The sequence below is a fragment of the Ochlerotatus camptorhynchus genome, unplaced genomic scaffold, assembly GCF_037179485.1.
Source record: "Ochlerotatus camptorhynchus isolate MF236.1 unplaced genomic scaffold, CSIRO-AGI_Acam_v1.1 ptg000624l, whole genome shotgun sequence".
NCBI lineage: Eukaryota > Metazoa > Arthropoda > Insecta > Diptera > Culicidae > Ochlerotatus > Ochlerotatus camptorhynchus.
Window position 1 is genome coordinate 411,690 of NW_027041103.1, and position 22,311 is coordinate 434,000.

General features: G+C 43.6%; 3 protein-coding genes across 3 annotated transcripts; all 3 read right to left on the reverse strand.

The window, feature by feature from the left end:
* Positions 1 to 6,420: 6,420 nt before the first annotated feature.
* On the reverse strand, positions 6,421 to 18,306 carry LOC135714161 (uncharacterized). Its single transcript, XM_065237454.1, has 2 exons — positions 17,191 to 18,306; positions 6,421 to 6,546 (listed from the first exon to the last, which is right to left on the reverse strand). The coding sequence occupies exons 1-2, from the start codon at positions 18,304 to 18,306 to the stop codon at positions 6,421 to 6,423; spliced, it is 1,242 nt and encodes a 413-aa protein (XP_065093526.1).
* A 192-nt stretch (positions 18,307 to 18,498) lies between these two features.
* LOC135714162 (uncharacterized) lies at positions 18,499 to 20,850 on the reverse strand. Its single transcript, XM_065237455.1, has 3 exons — positions 19,758 to 20,850; positions 19,365 to 19,687; positions 18,499 to 18,861 (listed from the first exon to the last, which is right to left on the reverse strand). Exons 1-3 carry the CDS (start codon positions 20,848 to 20,850, stop codon positions 18,499 to 18,501), a joined length of 1,779 nt encoding a protein of 592 aa, XP_065093527.1.
* Positions 20,851 to 20,884: 34 nt separating this feature from the next.
* LOC135714163 (uncharacterized) lies at positions 20,885 to 22,249 on the reverse strand. Its single transcript, XM_065237456.1, has one exon. It carries the CDS (start codon positions 22,247 to 22,249, stop codon positions 20,885 to 20,887), a length of 1,365 nt encoding a protein of 454 aa, XP_065093528.1.
* Positions 22,250 to 22,311: the final 62 nt, after the last annotated feature.

Below are 22,311 nucleotides of genomic sequence, written 5' to 3' on the forward strand. Positions count from 1 at the left end.
CGTTTGTTAACAAGTTATGTTCTCATGATTTTGTTTGATTTGTTGGTGCACATTGCCTTAAGTGTTTGTGATAAGTCCGCCCTATGGTAGCTCTGCTCTACCGCAACCGGGGAACCGTAACACTGGCGCCCAACATAAAAATTTACCATTCTCAATGTACTATCGCGTTTCATTTTACAGTAGGATATCATATCAACATCTAAGCGGTGATAGAACTATAGAAATTAATAATATTTATTTAATATTTTGGCCTGAACGAAAAAAAAAAATGGGTTATTTTCAGCTCAGGAGTGCATAATACGCAATATTTTAGGCAAACAATAAAAAAAAGATCCAACATTATGTGACAAACGGCCAACCCCGGCTCTAGGGACTGACAATTTTTACTAAACACCTATTTTCATATTTAAATATTTCTACAACGAATAAAGATTCAAACATGCTTGGCATGCACAGTTGTACACAGTAGTTTAAAGTAATTGATAGATAAAGGATCATAGCTTACTATAGATATGCAAATCAATTGAATCAACCGCAATGAATTTTTATACATAAAGTCCGAGATGTGCAGCGAGCATTTCTCACTTTGGTTTTTACAACGCAAAAACAAATACAGTTTATTACTAGAATTATTTATTTATTACGTACCTATTACAAGCTCTAACTTTATTATATCTACTGCTTCAAACAGAACTATTTTTTGTCAATTATGTGTAAAGTTATTAGCACATGAGCAGTTCGTGACCAAAACTGTGTATGCCAAGCATGCACAGCTAAAAAAAGTAGTGTAAATTTCCGTAATACTATGATGCACATAAATGGAGCGTCATAAATAATACAAATTTACATTATAAATCGTGTAAATTTATGATACATGTTATGCAATATTCCATATATTGTATGCAACTTTCCACCTTTGTTTGCAACATTCTTGCAAGCTGCTAGTTTACGTTAAAAGGAAGTTTACATGCATGAATGTTTACATCACTAGTAAAATTCAGATTTTTTTAGTGTGTGGATACAAATGACATTGGGTACCCTTATTGAAGCATTTCGAACGTACAATCCAATTCTACTAATATACTAATATAGATGTAAATGTAAATATACTGCATCTGCTATATCTTATGAGCATGTTCATACCCAAACTACACACATGTTCTATAGCAGTTTACAAAACCTTTATATTACTAATTTTGGTTGTAAAGAAGTTTACATAAATCTATGAATTTGTGTACTTGGGTACAGAAAGTTTCTGTCTTCGGCAAAGTTGTTTATGTGACCAAGGTCGTTTGGGGTTGGTGAACATATTAGTTCAGAATTAACTCGCCACGCGGTGCTAGTATACATATTGACTTCCTGATTATACCACGAGATCATTTCTAGCAGGCGTCTCACTTTTGGAATGCCCATTGAATATGGATTAAGTTTGAATAAAATGGATTTAATTTCCTTTGCATCAACCGTTCAGTGGGATGTAAACGTCAAAACAAACCATGCGCATTTACGTAGACACCTATACATACATACATATCGAGGCGAAGATAAACAAGCAAAACAGGAAAATGAAAATCATCGTTTCCGCCCGATTTCTGTGGATTAGAGTAGAGTAAAGAGTTTGGAGACTGCCAACGGAAGTTCCAGGAAGTTTCGACGTTCTCGGCGTTCTCTCCAGTAAATTGCTGCGGACTTTTCTCGTGTTCCCGGTAAAGGAGGTTCCGTACGATTTCGGTAGGAATTTATATGCTGACAACAGATGTTCCAGAAAGTCTCGACAGAGAATTCTCGCATTATCGGCGGAGAAGGTGCCGCACGATTTCGGTGCTGATTACCGATGCTGCTGCAGGAAGTTACCCTCTCAGCGGAGGAGGTTCTGCATGATTTCGAAGACGATTCTAGATGCTGCCCACTAAGGTTCCATAATGTATTTCCTTGTCCTGTCCTGATAAAGATTTCATCCACCAGGACTACGTTTGACTAAATAAATTACAATAACATACAGTCGGGGAATGTTGGCAAGATAGAATGTCGTGTGTTCCTGAGGTGTTTTTTGAGGGTATTTTATTTATTGCTTCGTTTTCGATTCAATCGTACATACTACTCTACCTTTTTTTCTTCTGTTCGGGACCTAACACCACGGCGACCAGTAATTTGATCTATTGTAGTATATCCCCTGTCCTTAGTTTAGTGCATGTCGTATTACTCCATCACTATTGAGAAATGATGAAGTATTCGATTTTTTTTTTACAGTTGTCATTCTTGCATTTATTGCATTTATAAAAAGTAACAAGGACTAAGATGTGTTCCTTGGATTACTGAAACTGATCTCCTTAGTTTCGAGTTTAGACGTGGAACATAGAGAGTAATTTCCTGGAGCAATTGAGGGTATGTACTTGATGTTTCCTCCAAGAAGGTCGGAAATAAAAAGTTGCTGATTCCTTTGTTGCCTTCCATGTAATGTATCGTACACGTATAGAAACCCCCTTCACCTTTTGGCAAATTTCCTTATTAGAGATTTGTAACGATTTTTCTCCTTTAGTTTACTTAAATCTTTGGTTTTTTAGTTAGGTAGGTTCCGATTCTACACATTGTAGTTTCAGTTTTATACCTGTGATCTTGACATTTTTACCTAGGGGATGAGTACTTAAGGGGGTTAGGTTTTGAAAAGTTCTTTAGTGGCAATGACACTGATGAAGACTGCGCATTGTAGTCGAAATACGTATCTGTCATGGATACCAAAATTAATTAAGTGGAATTAAATGGAAGATAACCTTTTTCGCTGTAGGGGGGATTGCGTAGTTTGAATCTAATGAATAGCCTCTGTAACCATTAAACTTTTATGATAAGTAAGGTATGAAACGGAACCCAGATGGGAGCAGCGTATCCTATGAGGCTATGGACTAGAGTGCAGTACAGTGTCCTCTGTACGTAGATATCCGTTAACTGTGTAACGACGAATAACTTCGTCTTCTCGGACAACGAACGGTTGAATATACACGAAATCGGGAATGCTCATGTGCGCAGTATTTCAGAAAGTACGGAGAAATACCGTCGACTCCAGGGCTTTTAGATACGTTAAGATTGGTCACAGCTGTATGAACGTCACCTGACGTGAAGTGCAAAAAGGGGAATTCAAATCGTATTCTTGACTATCGTTGACACTAGACGAAAGAAGGTGCCTCTTCGGGTAAAGTTGCGGTTACTCCATCTAGAATAACTGTGTTGGGAACGTGAGTGTACTTCCTTTGCGACTTCATGAATTTCCAGAACGACGGGTTTTGTCTCAGATTTGACTGTGTTCGCTGAACATATTCTTCGTAGCTCACGGCCAGTAGTATGTTTTACTGAGTGAGTATCGATTGAACAGACAATATTTCGGCTATCCTCGGATTTAGCATTGACAAATCGCTTGCGGATCTTTCGGAGTTTGTTGCATAGGTTACGTAGTCCTGCATTCCACCATGATTTCCACACGGAGGAACAAACTTGTAGAAGATTTCGTAAAGTTTTTCGTAGAACTAGATCGTAATAACGTCCACTGAATCACCGTTCAGGACCAGAGAACATTTTACTGTTTTAAGTATGTGATCTAAAGCGGCGAGGTTACAGACAAATCCAATACTGCTGGAGCATAATGACGATCGGTCACATTAAAGTCAACGTCGAGGCTTAGAACGAATGGCTTACGATGTACATCAACATTAAGAAGTGAAATCTCTGGTTTGAAGATATAAAAAACGACTGGAGCCGTAGTGAATCCCAAATCAAGCAGCCTTCCATTTGTGTTTACATATGAATTGACCTAAATTAGCCACATGAGTGTTATAATGGTATCAAAAATGCGAAAATGTGAAATTTCGATGGCGTTTTCTTGCGTTCTTGCGCACGAGGTTTCGCACGGTTTCAGTGGTTTTTTTTTCAAGAAATTTCAAGGAAATTTTCTCGCGTTCACGATGAGGAAGCTTCTACATGATTTCAGTGGAGATTTTCGAACGGTTCCAGGAAATTTCAACGGATTTTGCCGCGTTCTCGGTCGAGGAGCTTCTGGAATAATTTTCTCGAATCAGGAGTGTGGATTTGAGATAACCCGAGGAGAATAATAAAATAGGACAAAACCTTTCATGCATGCATGCATGTATTGGAAAGAGCTTTCACTGTCACAAGCAACAAAAAATGTACTGAGAAAATGCAAATGCATTTATTTTTTTATAAGAAATGCACCACAAGTTGTCTACCCCTAGCCTTCCGTCTTCGGCAATGTTGTTCATGTGACCAAGGTCATTTGGTTGGTGAACATTCAGTGTTGGCGTGTCAACGCCAGCGTGCCGCTACTGTGATCAGACAGCAGCTCAGTTTCGACTATTGCGCATGACATCGCGATGCGCAATAGGCGTGACAGATATTCACAGCGATGACAGGTTTGGTACTCAGGTATTGGTGAGTAGAATAGAGGAATGATTTGGCAAAAGAGATGATTCAGAGCAAACATGGGAGAGTGGGAGAGGAATTGGACTGATAACAGGATTGATAGGAGAATGAGTAAACAAATAATCTAGACAAAAAAAGTAGAAGGCAAGTGAAAGAACACTGGTTGCAGAAAGTAATTACTAAATATACTACTGAATTATTATCCTAAATATCTAAATTCCTTAGTGCTTATTTCTAAAATTTTCAGGACCATTCTCTGCTTAATCGTCAAGCAGTTCAGTTCGGTGTTAGCTCGGTCTCTCGAGTTGTTTGAAGAGTTCGTGGCGATAGTGTTCGCGCTCTCTCTTTCGCGGTTTGTCGTACGCGTGTGTGTGCCCCGAAATGGGGAAGCATCGGTCGCGAAGCCCGGCGAAGGTCCAGAACCCCGGTGAAGGAAGCTCCGGTGTGCCTACCTCAAACAAGTTTGCTGTTCTCCCCATGGATGGGAATATCCAGCCAGCTGTGTTGGAAAAACGCAGCAAGAAGAGGGAGAAGAATCGAGGCCAGCCCGACTGCGACGAACGCCAGCGACATCGGTGATTTCGGCGACGCCATCGGCAACGAAAATTTTGCCGGCCCGAGTGCGGCAAAAGTGAAGCTACCTCCATTGGTAGTGAAAAATGCCCATCTTAATGAGCTCATCGCAGATCTAGCGACGCTGGGCGTTAAAGCCGAATACAAGTTGGGCAGAGTCGGCACCAAGGTGGTGCTCCGTACCAAAGCGGAGTATGACTTGGTCGTCACCCACCTGAGGACTTCCAAGGTGGAATTCTTCACCCACGACATTCCCGGTGAGAAGCCATTCAAGGTCGTCATTAGGGGCCTACCAAACTTCGACCCGAAGTTTATCGAAGCTGAAATCAGAGACCGGTACAAGCTGGCCCCAAGTGCCGTCTATCGGATGACAAGGAAGGACGAAAATGTGAAGGCGTATCCGGATAGCCTTTTCCTGGTACACTTCCAGAAGAGAACGGTGACGCTCAACGCGCTGAAAGCCATCCGCTCCATCAATTCCATCATCGCTGGGAGCCATACCGTGGTGGCCATCGTGATGTGACTCAGTGCCAACGGTGTCTGAACTTCGGTCACGGCACCCGCAACTGCAACATTAAGCCACGCTGTGGCAATTGCGCTCAAGACCACGCCACTTCCGACTGCCCTGCGGATGGAGCCGTGGCGTTAAAATGCGTCAACTGTGGTGGTGCTCACCAAGGTTCCGACAGACAGTGCTCCAAACGCGAGCACTTCAAACGCATCCGAAAACAGGCGGCAACTAACAACCAACCAGGACGCAAGAAGGACAAAGTCCCGGCATTTCGGACGGAGGATTTCCCGCCTCTTCGTGCTCCTCAGCAAAGGCAAGCGAATTCGCGGGTGCATTCCGGTCAAGCAACTTCTGGTGATTCTGCTGGCCAAAGCTCTCCATCCCCCCCTGGAGTCTGGAGACAACCACCAGCGCAAAACAACAACCCCGATCTGTTTTCAGCGGATGAACTGATGGAAATTTTCGTCAACATGACCGGTGCTCTACGTAAGTGCCGCAATAAGCCCGAACAGATCCAAGTGCTCGGTAAGTTCATCATCCAGTATGGTGTCTAAACCGCTAACCATCGCTACCTGGAACGCTTGCTCTGTAAGAGCAAAACAGATTGAGCTTGCCGACTTCCTCCGCAAGCATAGCATCGACGTGGTTCTTCTAACCGAGACCCACCTAAAGTCCGGTGACAGCTTCTGGTTGCCTGACCACAACATTATCCGGCTTGATCGCACCAGCTCCAGGGGGAGGGGGGGGGTGGTGTAGCGGTCATCGTCAGAAAGGGAATCAAGTTTTGCACTCTGCCCCACATCCGCACTTCTATCATCGAGGCCATTAGTGTGGAGGTGGAATCACCAACTGGAAACGACCGGTTCATCGCTGTTTACTGCCCACGCCAGTGTACCGCAAGCAACGGATTAGGAATCCAATTCAAGAAGGACCTGACCGCCATCACCCGTACTAGCTCCCGATTCATCGTTGGGGGTGACCTGAATGCCCACCATGAAGCTTGGCGGAACTACCAGAGGAACCGGAACGGATGTCTATTGTTCGACCACGCATAACATGGACTGTACACTGTGCAATTTCCGGACGAACTAACTTTCATCTCTCCGGCGGGAAATCCCTCCACGCTGGACTTTTTCCTGTCAAACATCGGACTATCCAAGCCGGAGGCGCACAACGATCTCAGCTCCGACCACCAACCAGTGGTGACTGAAGTCGGTGTCAACGTGGTTCCTGCTAGAAGCTGCCTGCGTAAACACTACCACCATGTCAACTGGGTGCAGTACGGACGAATGGTGGACAGCAACATCGATGAAAATCCACCGCTCGATACCGTAGATGAAATCGACCGGGCGTTGGAAGGACTCCAACAGGCCATATCCGAGGCTGACGAGACATGCGTTCGACAAGTTCCTGTGAGGGGTAAGTTTGTTGCTATTAATTCCCACACTCAATTATTGATTTGATTGATAAATGTGCGCAGACGCCAGTTTCAGAGGACTGGAGACCTGGGCAAAAAACTTGATATGGCCGATCTGAACAGGCAGATTGCTTCCAGAATGGACTCACTCCGAAATGAAAGTTTCGGGCGTGTTGTCCAGAATCTGGACGACCGCTCCAGACCATTCTGGAAGCTAGCCAAGGTCCTGAAAACTCATCCCAAACCCGTTGCACCTCTCAGAGTCGAAAATGATGACGATCGGCTTTTAATCACCCCACAGGAGAAAGCAAATGCGATCGGCAAGCATGTCGCTTCATCGCATTTGCTTGGCTCGACTATCCAAAGTACGCTCGATGATCAGGTTGCACAATGCGTTCAAAACCTAGATGCCTCCCCTTGTGTCGTGCCTCTGGCGGATATGATTACAGCACAACAAATTTGCTCAGCGCTGAAATGCATCAAGAACATGAAGGCTCCCGGGTTCGACGGTATATTCAACTTGATTTTGAAGAGACTCAGCATGAAAGTGCAGTATCTTCTAACCGCTATCTTCAACATATGTTTGGAACTACACTACTTTCCAAGCACCTGGAAAGTAGCAAAAATCATACCAATCCGCAAACTCGATAAGGATCCAACATTGTCTTCAAGCTACAGACCAATCAGCCTCCTTTCAGCGCTGAGCAAATTGTTCGAGAAACTCATTCTCAATCGTTTGCTCAAGTTTGTGGAGTAAAGCAACATTCTCCTTCCGGAACAGTTTGGATTCTGAAAGGGGCACTCTACCAATCATCAGCTAGTACGGGTGATGGATAACATCCGAAGTAACAAAGCTGTATCCAAGTCCACAGCCATGGCCTTGTTAGACGTTGAAAAGGCGTTTGACAATTTTTGGCATGACGGACTTGTGTACAAGCTTTGTAACTTCAACTTCCCATTACATCTGGTTAAAATCACCCGTAACTAACTCCAGCAAAGGTCGTTTAAGGTATTGTTGAATGGTTGTCTTTCAGACACGTTTTCCATCCCAGCAGGAGTCCCGCAAGGCAGTCTGCTGGGCCCCTTGCTTTACAGCATTTACACTTCCGACATTCCTCCCCTCGGTGACGGTTGCGTGTTTTTCCTGTTCGCAGCTGATACCGCAATAGCCGTCAAAGGAAGGATGCCTCGCGAAATAACGAACAAACTTCAACGATGCCTTAACGCCTTTGCTGATTATGCCACCACGTGGAAAATCAAAATCAATGCCTCCAAAACACAAGCGATCATGTTCCTCCATCGGCAATCGCCCAAACTAAAACCGGCTCCCTCTTGTACTGTAATCATGGATGGCACAAGGGTTGAGTGGTCCGCCGAAGTAACCTATCTCGGGATGTTGTTTGACGAAAAGCTCCTCTTCCGTGCGCATGTAAAGAAAACTGTAGTCAAGTGTTCTGCCTTGGTTAGGTGTCTGTATCCGCTGATTTGCCGCAGATCCCGCCTATTATAGTACGGTGAATTAGTACGGCAAAGAAGAGGTATAGACATACCATCAGGCAAACAAAACACATAGTACGGGACTAAACGTAAGTTTATGCATGAAAATATGTTAAAAAATAAACAGCATAACACACAGAAGCAAATGATTTAGTTCTTGGTTTAACTGCTAGATAACTGTTAAAATAAAGCATATTCTTTTTAGGATAATAATAATCTTCCGGACAGTAAATCAACCCCAGTACCGGTCGTTTTATTCGCGGGATTATTATTGCGGAATTTCCAGAAAAGTTGGCAATTTTCCAACATTCAGAATTAGCTCAACACGTGGCGCTAGTATACATATTGATTTCCTGAATCTGCTGTTTATGGCACGAGATCTTGCCTAGCAACGAAGTTCCTTTTTTTCTCTGTTCGAGACCTAACACCACTGCGACTAGTAACACCGACAAACCGACATGATACTTGATTCTGACTTATGTCCGAAAATCGTAAACGGCCGATTTAAATGTGCAGTGATCCGAACTGTCAAAACCATAGGATTTATTGATCTGGATAAAAATAATTTGTCCAGAATAGATCAGACACGAATCAATTCGTAACTTTTGCATGCGGGTTCATGGCTTAGCTAAATATTTCCCGTGAACACGGAGCCAGATGTCAGTAGTGTGCTTTGGTCATAAATGTTGTTGTTTTTGCTATGGTCATTCATGTCGGTTTGTCGGTGCTAGTAATTTGATCTATTGTAGTATATCCCGTGTGCTTAGTTTAGTGTATGTCGTATTACTCCATCACTATTCATCGCAAGGATCCAACTCTAATTAAAAGGTAACGCTATTAATACCCTTCGGAGTGTTGAAACACCCTCCAAAGGCGCGCCTCTTTTTCAGTCAAAATTGGATTCCTTAGCAACAAAATTAAGGAATGACACCGATAATGACCATGCATCAGAACTCTAGTCTTAACCACTTCAACCTAGGGAACAACGAATATAAGATTAGGAATCACATAGATCAAGACTAACTAACTCATTTTTTCCGTGTTTCAAGATCATCCTCGGTCCAAGCAACCCGAGGACTTATCACTATTAACAATGCATAAAAAGTAACAAGGACTAAGATGTGTTCCTTTGATTACTGATAAATCATTTTCCCCTAGTTTGAAGTAGTCAGGACTAGGAATCGGTGGTAGATCTTACATCCCGTAACGTACCACGAAACGGTGATCAACCCACGTTAGGGGGCAACGGGTTCCTATATTCGGTAAAGTTGTTCAGAAGAGCAAACCCTTCCCTTTCGGAAGTTTAACAGATTAGTCCAGAATTCACTCATAACGCGGCGCTAGTATACATATTGACTTCCTGAATCTGCTTTATTATGTCCTAGCGATAAACTTTCCGTCTTCGGCAAAGTTGTTCATGTGACCAAGGTTATTTTTGTTGGTGAAAAGATTTGTTAAGAATTCACTCACCACGTTCCTGAATCTGCTGTATCTGAATGTAAATCTGGACGTTCTCATCACAGGCCCAGCTTCAAAGTTCAAACGAACCAATCCGAGAAGATTGGAGGGTTTCCAGCAAAAAGGTCAGATTCAGGACTGACTTTCTCAGTGGTACTGAAACCAGCCCACTTTTTGCATGATGTTCTCAAAAACCTTTTTTTTTGTACTCATTCAGAAGTTCAGAAGTTCTAGTAGAAGCTATGAAATTCGATCGGCAATGGTCAAATTAATGGACCCCTTTGTAACTAAGAGCTCTAATAGTTTTCAACAGTGCTAAATTTTTGCGTATTCTTATGAACATCGCATTTTATTATAAACATCCATTATGGCGGCCAAATCCAATATGGCTGCTAAACATTTCGGTTACGCCAAACGAAAGCCCTAGCTTTTCCCTTTTCAGTGGTCAGTGGAATAACGAACTTTTCACTCTCGGAGCACTTAATATTACATGACATGTTTGTTTACGCCTCATCCTTTATGTGAAAGATGGACGTGGATGGACTCCGTCACGTGTAAAATTAGTTATTTCTAAGTGTGTAATTATGATGATATTGTTCAAGAAAATCCAAGTTTTCCGGATGTTGTAATAGATCTTTTACAACATCCGGAAAACTCGGATTTTCTCGTCGATTTTTTTCGTCGTGCTAGTAATTTGAAAATTAGTAATCAAATCAAGCGTGATCTTGTGCTTTGGTGAGATTTGATTTTTGATATTTTTCCAACACTGGTTTGCTATATAAAAGACTTTTTGCAGCTTGCGTTTCAATAAATAGCAGCCAAGTTCAAGGAATGTGAATCAATTCTATTTTTGTATTTGAATATTGCGGGGTTTTCATCAAACTACATACGTAGCATTACGTTGCTATTTATTTCAAAGAATCAATTCAATTCGACCTTCGTATCAACGAAGTTATTGATGGTAACTGGGTCTTGGGTGTTACGTACGTACGGGGTACGTGGCATGAAGATGGGTAATTATGGTGTTTTGTATCATTCTCCCAGTTCTAGTGACCAGCGTTTTGTTGAAGGATTAGAGAACTGGCTCGAGACATTCCTTGACTTCAGTAAATTTAATATATTAGCTGGTGATTTTAATATTTATTGGCGTGACAACTATAATTGGAATCATTTGAAGCGCTTAGCTGATTTTTTCAATTTAAAGCAAACGGTATTTTCAGGCAAGGTAGAAGTTTAATTGACCACGTATATTCCAATTTTGATTCAATTTGTTCAGTTACGGATACTGATGACGCATTTCGCGTCAAATCGTATTCGGAGCTGGCAGCACCCTCTCAGATTTCAATGAAACTTTCTGACCTTGACTAAATATGCCACTTTGCATACTTAGTTTTTCCAAAATTTATCTAGACTAACATTTGAGAAGGGCCAAACTTTTTATGACGATTTTTTTCAAAAAAATATTATGGAAAAATGACAACTCCTACAAAAATGTGTTGTATGGATGACTCTTAGTAAATTAACCAAATTATCGAAAAAAAAATATTAAAATATCATTTGAGACCTACACTGAAAAAAAAATCTTTTTTTAAATTTTAAAGTCGATTTAAAAAAAATGGCAATGTTTGATTTGGATGAAACTTTGCCTCAAGATAGTTAATTATGTTTACTACTAACCGTCCATACATCGCGAGATGGGCACTTTTAAGGAAAAAAAGTTTGTCTTACAAATACTTTTTCATGTCTGAACTGATCTTTCTTTTTTGCCATTTTCACACAAAACTAAACCAGTGAAGCTCAAAATCATCTCAGAATCCAATGAAGCTCAATTTGCGATTCAATTTTGTCTAATCAGCACTTAAGTTCACTTTGATTAATTGAGAATTTCATATGAATAGGGATCATGATGCATTTCTCTCAAATACGGAATTGGCAGCACCCTCTCAGAGTTCAATAAAACTATTTGGACATGTAGACCTTGTCAAAAAAAATATCATTCCCTTATTCTGTTGTCTACTACTGATGCAAAATTTGATAATATGTGAGAGAAAAAACACATAATTCTTAAACCACAGACAAACAGACATAACACATTGAATATTTCTCACTGTAAAACATCGTTGTTGATCAATAATTTTACATTTTCATGAATTGTACAAATACATACATTATGTATACCAGTATAATCAAGCAAAATGCAATGTTTTGGTCGCAATTGTGTAAAACAGTGGGATGGAGGCGAACCAGCCCAAGGCTGAAAGCCTCCCTAATAAAGATAAAAAAATAATAATAATGTAAAGACAGTGAAACCAATATTAATATCTTTATATTTATCAACAAAAATCATGTACGCTTCTTTGAGGGACATCATTAACAGGCGTTTTTGAACGTGTTCTTTTCGTCCATTTCTAAACTCGGAAACAAAATCATTTGTTCCGGGCATAGGTCTACTAATATCATTGTCATCAAAAAATTCCCTAACTAGTTTTTTTTGTATCATCGTTGATCCCATGCCCACTTCTTTTGTTGGGTGTGCTTAGAATACCCTGCTCATTAACAAGACTCTTCACCTGCCTCACCATGTACGTTGGTGCGTTGAATTCTGATACAACTTTATTCACGGACCAAGACTTTTTTTTTTTAAATGCGTTTATTTTTCCAGGCTCATTTGCCGTAGCTTTGCGGAGCCGATATTCATCGTTTGGGTACAAAACTACTTACAACTAACGTTAGTAAAGCGGGGGCCGATTACTCGCGGCTTTCTCGAGGTTAGGGGTAACAAATTGTAACAAACGGGTGGCAGGATAGGGATTGAGAACACAAGGTTTTTTAGAGCAATGTGCTCTTGATCTAGAACTAAGCGACATACTGGAGAAAAAGACAAACATGGGGGTACACCGATGGAAACCTAGCAACTTGAGGGAACACAAGATGACACTAACTACTAAATCCTCAGATCGATCCGTTTTAAAAACACATAAATTAAATTTAAAATATTCGAGATCTCGGCTCACCAAGATGTCTCTAACGGGCCGCATAGGTTGTTTTCCTCGGGCCCTGAGGGATGCGGATAACTCGGATCTAGCAACACAATGTAGGGTGCATGACCAAAGCACGTGGTCGATATCGTGATAGCCACTACCACAAGCGCACAAATTGCTGCCTGTGAGCCCGATTCGGAAGAAATGCGAGTCTAACGAGTAGTGCTTGGACATGAGCCTTGATATGACACGTATAAAGTCACGGCTCATGTCCAATCCTTTGAACCATGGCTTGTTCGATACCTGTGGGAGAATAGAATGTAACCATCTTCCCAGATCACTCTCATTCCATTTTTGTTGCCAGTTGGCGAGGACGTGCTGACGGGTAATTGAAAAAAATTCCGCAAAGGCGATTTGTCGATCAAAAATATCGCCTTCCATAGCGCCCACCTTAGCTAGCGAGTCCGCTTTCTCATTACCCGGAATTGAGCAATGAGATGGGACCCAAACTAAGGTGATAGTATAGGAGCAGCTAGATAAAGTACTCAATTTAGCTCGGATTTCGGTCAGGAAATACGAGGAGTGCTTCATCGGCCTCATTGATCGAATAGCCTCCAACGAGCTAAGGCTATCAGTAAAAATAAAATAGTGATCAGATGGTAGTGAGGCAATTTGCTCTACTGCGTAAAATATGGCTGCTAGTTCCGCAACGTATACGGAACAGGGTTTTTGCAGTTGATATGAGGCGCTATGAAATTCGTTGAATACTCCAAATCCAGTGAAAGCGTTTATAGTTGACCCATCTGTGAAAAAACTCTTATTGTTACTTACATGGTGGTACTTGTTTGCAAAAATTAAGGAAACAACCATCGACCGATGGTGATCTGGTATTCCACGGATTTCTTGCAACATGGTCAGATCAAAATTTACAGAGGAACTATAAAAGTCTTGGAGGCAAACACGAGAGGAATTGAATGAAGAAGGGCCAATCTCCAGCGTCATGTACTCGTAATAGAGACTCATGAATCTTGTTTGAGGATTTCTGTCGAGTAGCTTCTCAAAATTTTCTATTACCAATGGGGTCATTACTTCACAACGGATAAGAAACCGAAAGGACAGTTCCGCGAAACGATCTGTCAGGGGGAGAACACTCGCGAGTACTTCGAGGCTCATCGTATGCGTCGAGTGCATACAGCCAAGCGCGATTCGGAGGCAACGGTATTGAACTCGTTGCAGCTTCAAGATGTGTGTTTTCGCCACGGATTGAAAGCAGAAGCTACCGTACTCTAGAACCGACAAGATGGTTGTTCGATACAACCTGATCAGATCTTCCGGGTGTGCTCCCCACCAAGTTCCGGTAATTGTACGAAGAAAATTGATTCTTTGTTGGCATTTTTGTTTCACATACGCAATATGTTTTCCCCACGTGCTTTTGGAATCGAACCAGACACCTAAATACTTGAAAGATACACTTTGAGTGATTGTTCTACCCTTTAGTTGAAGCTGTAACTGTGCAGGATGATGCTTCCTAGAAAAAACAACCAACTCAGTTTTCTCCGGAGAGAATTCGATACCCAGCTTCATAGCCCAAGTAGACAAATTGTCTAAGGTATCTTGAAATGGTCCTTGCAGGTCCGGTGCACTTGGCCCTATAACGGACACAACCCCGTCATCTGTAAGCTGCCTTAGCGAGCAATTTTCATCAAGACAACCATCAATGTCTTTTACATTAAAATTATAAAGAAGGGGGCTTAAACATGAACCCTGGGGGAGACCCATGTAACTAATTCGTGAAGTTGTCGAGTTTCCATGAGAAAAGCTCATATATTTCTCAGACAACAAGTTGCTCAAATAGTTGTTCATAATTGTTGAAAGCCCATTATCGTGGAGTTTTTCCGAAAGGACATCGATACAAACAGAATCAAAAGCCCCCTTAATGTCCAAGAAAACTGAACCCATTTGCTGTTTTTGCGCATAGGCCAGTTGAATTTCAATTGAAAGCAACGCAAGACAGTCGCTCGTTCCTTTGCCTCTCCGAAATCCAAATTGCGTATCTGAAAGTAAACCATTCGACTCGATCCATTTGTCTAGACGAAAAAGAATCATTTTCTCCAACAATTTCCGTATACAGGACAGCATCGCGATGGGACGGTACGAGTTATAATCCGACGCGGGTTTACCGGGTTTTCGAATGGCGATAACTCTTACGTGCCTCCAATCATCCGGAACAATGTTGTGCTCCAGAAATTGATTGAATAAGTTCAACAAGCGTCTCTTCGTGACGTCTGGGAGATTTTTGAGCAAGTTGAACTTGATTCAGTTGTTACATGAAAGGAGAGCAAGTGAGAATTCCACCATCGAAAATGGGGAATCTATTTCGCTATTACCCGACGGACGATCACGAACGTTGGTTTGAACCGGTACCGAATCCGGGCAAACTTTCCGCGCGAAGCTGAAAATCCATCTGTCCGAGTACTCCTTGTCTTCATTAATCGGTGATGACGCGTTTCGCATTCTCCTGCCGACATTCCAGAGTGTTCTCATGGAAGTCTCTCGCGACAAACCATCGACGAGCCGACGCCAGTATCCGCGTTTTTTTTGCTTTAATTAAGTCCTTAAAGGTTTTCTCGAGGTCGGTGTACCGCTCGAAATCCCCGACCTTACCGTGTTTGCGGAAGCGTTTAAACGCGGCGGACTTCTCGCTGTTCGCGTCGGTGCAATCCTTATCCCACCACGGGGTGGGAGGTCGCTTGCGGACGGAAACACCCGGAACACGTTTCGTCTGTGCTCGCAGCGCACAATCGATTATGACACGCGAGAGAAAGGAGTACTCGTCCAGCGGAGGAAGTACGTCAACCGATTGACTGGCATCAAGAACCGCGGTCGCGAATTTTCGCCAGTCAATGTTTTTCGTAAGATCGTACGCGATGTCGACCGAGCGAGTAGAAGATGAACCATTGGTAATAGAAATTTTGATTGGCAAATGGTCACTACCGTAGGGATCTTGAATTACTTTCCACGAGCAATCCAACGATAGTGAACTCGAACAAAGTGAGAGGTCTAATCTGCTTATTTTTGCTGGAGGTTTGGCTACGCGTGTTGCTTCCCCGGTGTTCAGAATTGTCATTTTGAAGAAGTCGCACATGTCGTATATCAAGGTTGAGCGGTTGTCGTCGTACAGTTCCCCCCAGCCTGTACCGTGAGAGTTAAAATCTCCCAAGATCAACCGTGGCTCCGGCATAGCCGTGCAGATATCCGAGAAACTTTGACGAGAAATCGCAGTTCTCGGTGGAAGATATACTGAGGCAATACTGAGGCATTTACCTCGAATGTTAACCTGACATGCAACAACTTCAATGCCTGTCACCGAAGGCAGATCGATTCTGTAGAAGGAATGGAGCTTGTTGATCCCTAGAAGCACCCCTTCATACGAATCTGCGCGGTCAAGGCGAATAATGTTGAAATCGTGGAAAGCAAGATCGATGTCTGAAGAGAGCCATGTTCGCAAAGGGCAAATGCATCAGAAAGTGAGTTGTTAACTAAAAATTTAAATGTATCAAGTTTTGGCATAAGACTTCTACAGTTCCACTGAAGAACAGAGATCATATCCCCGACCTCATTCGGAGAATTATCCATCAAAGGATATGATCGATGCAAGGAAGGACCACCTAGAAGCTAGTTGCTTCAAAAAAATTTTCACCATTGGCAGCACTAAATTAATAATGCTCCTCGTTGAGTCAGAGATATTAAATATACTGAAGAAGCTATCCACAATACCAGAAAACGTGAACATGGGGGCATGTTCTTGCTGATTATTCAGCTGCTTTTCTGGTCGAAAAACTGGGACATCTGGGGTTTTAGATGATCCTGGAAGTGACGGAAAGTTCTTGTCATAATTACAAGGTTGAAAACCCGGTGGAATGGGCTTGGGTGCATTTCCGTTACCTCTTGATTTTTCCAAGGTGGAAGGGTGGTCCGTACGAGTGGCCTTACGAGGCTTTTCGGTGGTGTGTTTTTTTGCTCGTTTTCTCGTATTGCCTTTAAAGACAAACGGACTACCCTCACCGACCTCTGAGTCAGAGTCAAGATCATCAACTGGCAAAATGGAGAACGTGTTACTGCTTTTTGGTGCGGTCTGAGAAGATGAAGCGGTATTCTTCAAGAGTTCTGCTAGTGTTCTCTTGGAGCGAGCTTGCAGAGACCGCTTAAGTTTTTCTCCCTGCTGTTTGTACCTCGAACAGTCAGTCAGGGTATGCAGGCTTTCCTTGCAGTACACGCATTTTGGAGGAGCACCGCAAGGGTCCTCTTGATGTTGCTCGCCACACTGATCGCAGCGTGGTTTGTTCGAGCAGTAGTCCGATGTATGACCAAGTTAGCACGGAATAGTCGCTTGGATCATCCGACAGCGCAAACAAAGGTCGCGAGTTAAGAATGGCCTCCGTTTGAACCAAAACGGTGCTCATCTCTTCATACGTAAGCCTGGTCTCACCAACAGTTCTCTTCAGGTGGTATTTCATGGATTTCACCCCCGCTTCCCAGATTCCGCCAAAGTGTGGGCTTCTGGGGGGGATGAAATGCCACCGGATGCCTTTTACGCTACAGAACTCTTTTACTTTCAGTTGATGCTGCTGCTCTTCAAACAACTCCTTCAGAGCAGCTAGTTCATGATTGGCACCGACAAAAGTAGTAGCGTTATCACTGTGGATGTCACTCGGCAATCCTCGACGACTGGAAAAACGTTGCAATCCAGCAATGAATGTGTCGGTCGACAGGCTTGAAACTAGTTCGAAATGGATGGCTTTCACTGCCATACACACGAAGACGACCACGTATGCCTTATACAGCTTCGTACTCCGACCTCCTAGTTTCAACATAAATGGACCAGCATAGTCAATACCAACCTTGGAGAATGGTGGCGCTGGATTGACTCGAGACTCCGAAAGATTTCCCATGAACTGACCACCTGGTATAGGACGCTGCCTAGCACACACCTGGCAATTGGAAACGATTTTCTTGATTGCCAACCTTACGCGCACCGGCCAGTAACGTTCGCGTACGATAGCTAACAATCCATTCTGTCCAACATGAAAATGTTCCAAATGCAGTCCACGTATGATTGCCTCCGTGACGTGATGCTTCTCCGGTAACAACACCTGATGTTTGCCATCATAAGGAATGGCCGAATATTTCAAACGGCCTCCGACTCGGATTAACCCGTCGTCTCCCAGGAACGGTGCGAGGTTTCGCAATGGATGCCGCTGAATGGAATTTGATTGCAACGCCTTACACAGATCGCCGAAACATTCACGCTGGAGGACTGACAAGATTGATGCCTCTGCCTTCTTGATTTCGTCCGCTGAAATGTTACCGAAGCCTTGTTTCTTATGCACCTTGATATCGATGTAACGATGCACGTACACCCACGCTCTCTGCATTCTCATGTAGTTGCTGAGTCTATCAAGTACTATAACCGGACAACATTTCATGACCGCCAACACTACTGCCGACTTCACCTCCAGAATAGCTGATTCTTCCAAACGTTCAGGATCACTCGATGTTGGATGGGAATTCCATAATAACGGAGAACCATTCCACCATAGTTTCCTTTGCAGCAAATCCTGTGGCAATTCACCTCATGAAATTACATCTGCTGGATTGTCGTCCGATTGTATGTATCCCCACTGGTAATCTTGGGTCAGTTCCACTATCGTGGCAACACGGTTGGCGACGAATTGGTTCAGTGATAGCGGAGATTTCTTCAGCCAACACAAAACAATTTGGGAATCGCACCATAGCTTCACGACATCGAATCGGATTTGCATTGCCGACACCACTTTTCGCACCAGCTCTGCCAAAAGCAACGCGCCACAAAGTTCGAGTCGTGGAATCGTTGATGGTTTGAGTGGTGCCACGCGTGATTTGCTTGCAACCAGATTGACGAAGATTGTCCCATCCTTGTTGATGCTCCGAATATACACGACAGCTCCATAGGCACGCTTTGAGGCATCCGAAAACCCATGGAGTTATATCGTCACAGCTTCATCTTGAATTGCACAACGTAGTTTCCGTATTTGATTTACAACTGGAAGTTGATGTCGAAACTGTTTCCATCGCTGCAACAGTTCTTCAGGAAGTTCGTCATCCCACTCAAGACCAAGACGCCAAATGTCCTGCATCACCAATTTCGCCGAAACAATAATCGGACCCGAGGGGGGCGACACATCTAAATCTCAAGTTAAGATGCTCAACAAATCTCACACTATCGAATCAATCTTCGAAAAATCTTCTTTCATTTGTCGCATCTACTTACATCGAGCATCATCTTTTTGCAGGAAATCTTCAGAATTGTCATCAATCTTCTTTCTATCTACTCAGCGTAAGCGCAGCAAAAAACAATCTTTTCTGAATCGTAGATAGAGTCGTCCCCCTCGATCGGACCCAGGAATCCAAGAGGGTCGAAGAGTTGTCATATTTCCGACAACACTATGCGTTTCGTTACCTTCACATCCCAACTGACCAGGGCAGTCCGGAACAAAAAGTAATCTTCTTTCAGAATCCAGATGAGGCCCAACGTTTTGATGCTGTTATTGATCCCGGTATCGTCAAAGCTAAGCTGCTTCTCCTGGAGTTCAGCAGGAATTGCTTTCAACACCTCGGTACTGTTCGAACAAAATGTGTGTGCACCGAAGCCACCTCGACGTAACAGCTCCGAAAGTTCCGTGTAGATTTGTATCACCTCTTCAATCGACGATCCACCAGTCAAGAAGTCGTCGATATAACTATCCTTGATAATGACTTGCTTCGCCAGAGGAAATTCTTCACCTTCATCCGTAGCCAATTGAATCAATACCCTTGTGGCGTGGTGTGGTGAACTGGCAACGCCGTAAGTTACCGTCCGCAAACTCGAACACTTTCAGGTTACCATCGCTGTCCCACCACAGAATCAGCTGGTACTTACAGTCGTCCTTATGGAGCCAGACCTGACGGTACATTTTGGGAACGTCGGCGGATAGCACCACCAAATGAACACAAAATCGTAGGATAATCGAGACGATGTCGTTTTGCACCGTAGGTCCGACCAACAGCGTATCATTGAGCGAAACGCCAGTGGTAGTTTTTGCCGACGCATCGAACACCACCCTTGTTTTTGTCGTCGAGCTAGAAGCCTTATATACAGCATGGTGTGGAATATAGTATGCACCATCGATTGCTTCAGTCGTTTCCTTCATGTGACCGAGTGTCAAGTACTCAGACAAAAATTCATTGTACTCACAACGCTTCATTGGATTCCTCGCCAGTGAGAGCATCAGTTTGCCAAGACGTTTTCGAGCAATGTCGTAAGAGTCGCCTAGTTGACCCTGTATACCGTTGAATGGTAAACGTACTACATACCGTCCTGTCTCGTCACGGTAGTGAGTGGTCTTGAAATGCTCTTCCACGGCACCTTCAGCCACGGTCGTAATCCTCTCCGAATGGACGTTCTCAATTTCCCAGAACTTGGACATCGTTGCGTTTAGCATTTCTTCGTGGCGATTGAGCTGACACACACGCGGGTATGATTTGGCTTTCCTGGTCGGCACCGATCCTCCTACAACCCATCCGAGTTCCGTTTCGGCTAGCGTTATGCCAAAGCAGCCGAGCTTCAAACCGGGTGTGTGGAACATTGGGTCCGCAAAGTGTAGGCCTGACGATATCGGCCAGGATCGGGCGTCTATCTCAACGACGGGTAGGTTTGACGTGACCCGTGGTACGACCAGGAATTCTAAAACGGATGAGGCGAAAGAATTAATGCAAGAAGCGAACTTTGTCGACAGCAGATACTTAACTCGGGTTTCGATATTGTTCAAACCGCTGATCGGCAGGTCCACTGGATCCAATTTCAACTGCAGTTTGCTAGCCAGCTTCTCGGTGATAATATTGCTGTCGGATCCGGAATCCAATAAAGCTCGACACTTCACAGTTGTGTTTCCTTTCCCTGCAACCATCACTTGAGCCGTGGACAACACTACTTGATGCTTGTCACCACCAATGTTGGCGCACAAAACAGTTGCTACGCTGCTGCTCAGGAACATTCTGCTGATTTTGAGGTTGCGCTGCGGATTCTGCTGCATGAACTTCGTTTGATTCTTCCTTCTTCTCTGGAACTGCACCGCTGGGAGCATCCGTGCAGTGCAGCAAGCTGTGGTGCTTGCGACCGCAAACTTTACATCCCCGATCAGACGGACAACTGACGACACGATGTTTCGCCTTCAGACAGTTGAAGCACAAATTTGCCTTCGCTACAACGGCCTCCCTTTCTTGGAGCGACATATTCTGGAATTTTTCACAGCGATGGATCGAATGCTCTGCTTTACAACACGAACACATCTCCTTTGCGACTTGTACGAACGACTTGGAAGGGGGGTACGACTTCTGGCCCAATGGTTGGCGCTGTTTGTTTGGAGCTGCTGTTGATTGCTGCACCGGCTGCTGCTGTGCACGGTTTGTTCGCTGCAAAATACGTCCTCGTTCGCGCAAAAAATCTTCGAAATCGGGTAGCTCTCCGTTTCCCAACTTCGATTCCCATTGCTCTTGGTTTTCTTTATCAAGCTTTTTGTACAGAACATTAACCAGCACAAGTTCTGCTAAACCCTCAACAGGGAATCCATGACCGCTAAGGGCATCAGCATGTTTTCCACAAACTTCAACTAGCTTGGAAAGAGATTTTCCACGATTATCCTTGCTTATTTTTTGACAGTCCAAGATGGCATCGATGTGGGTGTCCATAATTAGGCGCTTGTTTTCATGGGCATTTTCCAGAATTTTCCACGCGGTGTCATAACTGTTGTTGTTAACAACATCTTGATCGATCTTGTCTCTGGCTTCACCTGTAAGTGCGTTCCGAAGGTGCAAGATTTTCATAGCATCAGGCTCGTTTTTGTACCTAGCCATAATGCTGTGGAACAAACTCTTGAAGCTGAACCAGTTCTCAGGCTCTCCACCGAAGCTGGGAAATGGTGCGTGTAGTTGAGGCGCTGGGGCTTGTACGTACACTGAGGTTGGAGGTCCAGGAGCCAACGGGTTTGGCACATTCCGCACTTCTTCCACTTTCATCTGCTGCTCCGCTTGGTCGATCCTTGTCTGCACCTTCACGTACACGTCGTTGTGCAATTCTTCGAAGTTCGTGTAATCCTTCCGCTGAGCTGGGCGCTGATCTCTAGGCAACTGGACAATAATTTCGGAATACGCTTTCTCAAAATCATTTGCAGTTCGCCGCAAAGTCTCCAGATGAGGCCTGAGCAGGTGAACGCTGATGGTCTCTTCCTGCAAAGACTCATTCATCCGTAAAAGCTTGTCGAGCAGCAACGTCTGCCGATCCAGCAAGGCTTCCAGGTTGAATTCCATCCTTCGTTGTCTTTCGATTTCCTGTTGAGCGGTTTTTTGCTGTGCAATAGTAGGCACTTTAT